The sequence below is a fragment of the Aptenodytes forsteri genome, unplaced genomic scaffold, assembly GCF_000699145.1.
Source record: "Aptenodytes forsteri isolate BGI_AS27 unplaced genomic scaffold, ASM69914v1 Scaffold130, whole genome shotgun sequence".
Classification (NCBI taxonomy): Eukaryota; Metazoa; Chordata; class Aves; order Sphenisciformes; family Spheniscidae; genus Aptenodytes; species Aptenodytes forsteri.
The window spans coordinates 548,842-550,097 of record NW_008795133.1 but is presented as its reverse complement, the minus strand read 5'-3'; the positions used below and the strand labels follow the sequence as shown (position 1 = coordinate 550,097).

The following is a 1,256-nucleotide window of genomic DNA, read 5'->3' as shown; positions in this document are numbered from 1 at the left end:
GAAGTTGCCGCCGTGATTGACGCTGCAGGCGCCCATCGGGGGAGAGGGGGAGCGCCGGAGTGCGGAGCCCGGGCCCCTGCCTCTCTCCGCAGGGCGCTGCGGGGGGGCGGGACGGAGCCGCCGCCCCGTCCGGGCCCCGCCGCCCCGTCTGGATCCCGCAGCCCCATCCCGGCCCCACCGCCCAGTCCAGGCCCCGCAGCCCTATCCCGGCCGCGCCGCTCCGGAGCGCGGGCTCTGCCGTCCCCGGCACCCGTGGCTGCGGTGGGGAGAAAAACCCGTCTCCGGCCCTTGCAGAAAGTTTCTTTCTAAATGCGTTAGCTTAACCCCCCTCCCCAGCGCCCAGTAACAACTGTCGGAGAGTTTTATAGGGAAGGGGCCTCTCATGTACAATAGAGACCCTGTTCGTGACCTGGGATCCCATTACACGCTGGTCGTACCTGCCCGGGAGCTAGGAGGAGGCATGATGATGCAGGACCGAGGAAGGATTGCCTCTCCGTTAATCGCCGGCCGTGCCCCACCACGCTCCGGTGCGCAGGGCGCTGGCGTTTTTGATCACTGGACGCCGGGCATTTATTTCTACTTGATTTCCAGGAGCGTGTCGGGGTGTTTCGTCCAGGAGAGGGACACGTGTAAACGTTAGAGACACTTCGCGTGATTAAGCGGACCCTTATCACCCACGCGTGCCCGTTACACACCGACTTTTTAGTTTACTGACTGTGCGGGGCAGGGACCCGTACCCTTTCCCGTCCCTTTCGGTCTACACCGAAAGTGAAAGGCGAGGGAGAGAGGCTGTGCAAGCGGGAAGGTCGGGGGAGGATGAGCGAGCGAAGGGCGACGCGGTGCCTCCGCGGGAGCGGCGCACAGCCTGCGCGGGTGGACGGGACGGCCGGAGCGGTGGCGGGCGCCGGGGCTCGCCCAGGTGAAGGCACTCGGGAGGAGCCTCCCGGCCCCAAACTCAGGGCAGTTTCCATGGCCTTTAATGTTCACCTTTGGGGGAGAAATAATAATTAATCCCACAAGCTCTTTCTACGCCATTTGCAGTGGACGGGACGGCCGGAGCGGTGGCGGGCGCCGGGGCTCGCCCAGGTGAAGGCACTCGGGAGGAGCCTCCCGGCCCCAAACTCACGGCAGTTTCCATGGCCTTTAATGTTCACCTTTGGGGGAGAAATAATAATTAATCCCACAAGCTCTTTCTACGCCATTTGCAGCCCTGACAGGAGAGGTCTCTGCAATTGTGGGTTCCTGCCACAGTACCT

At 63.6% G+C, this 1,256-nt stretch overlaps 1 protein-coding gene across 1 annotated transcript in view; it reads right to left on the bottom strand.

Annotated features, from left to right (window-relative positions):
• The window catches only part of LOC103898191 (lysine-specific demethylase 6B), a 6,165-nt gene extending 5,194 nt beyond the window's left edge, over positions 1-971 (bottom strand). Inside the window, exons 1-2 of the mRNA XM_019471839.1 lie at positions 738-971; positions 9-256 (exon numbers count right to left, since the gene is read on the bottom strand). Of these exons, the coding sequence (XP_019327384.1) occupies positions 9-256; positions 738-971 (482 nt within the window). The remainder of the gene's footprint in view (positions 1-8; positions 257-737) is intronic.
• Positions 972-1,256: the final 285 nt, after the last annotated feature.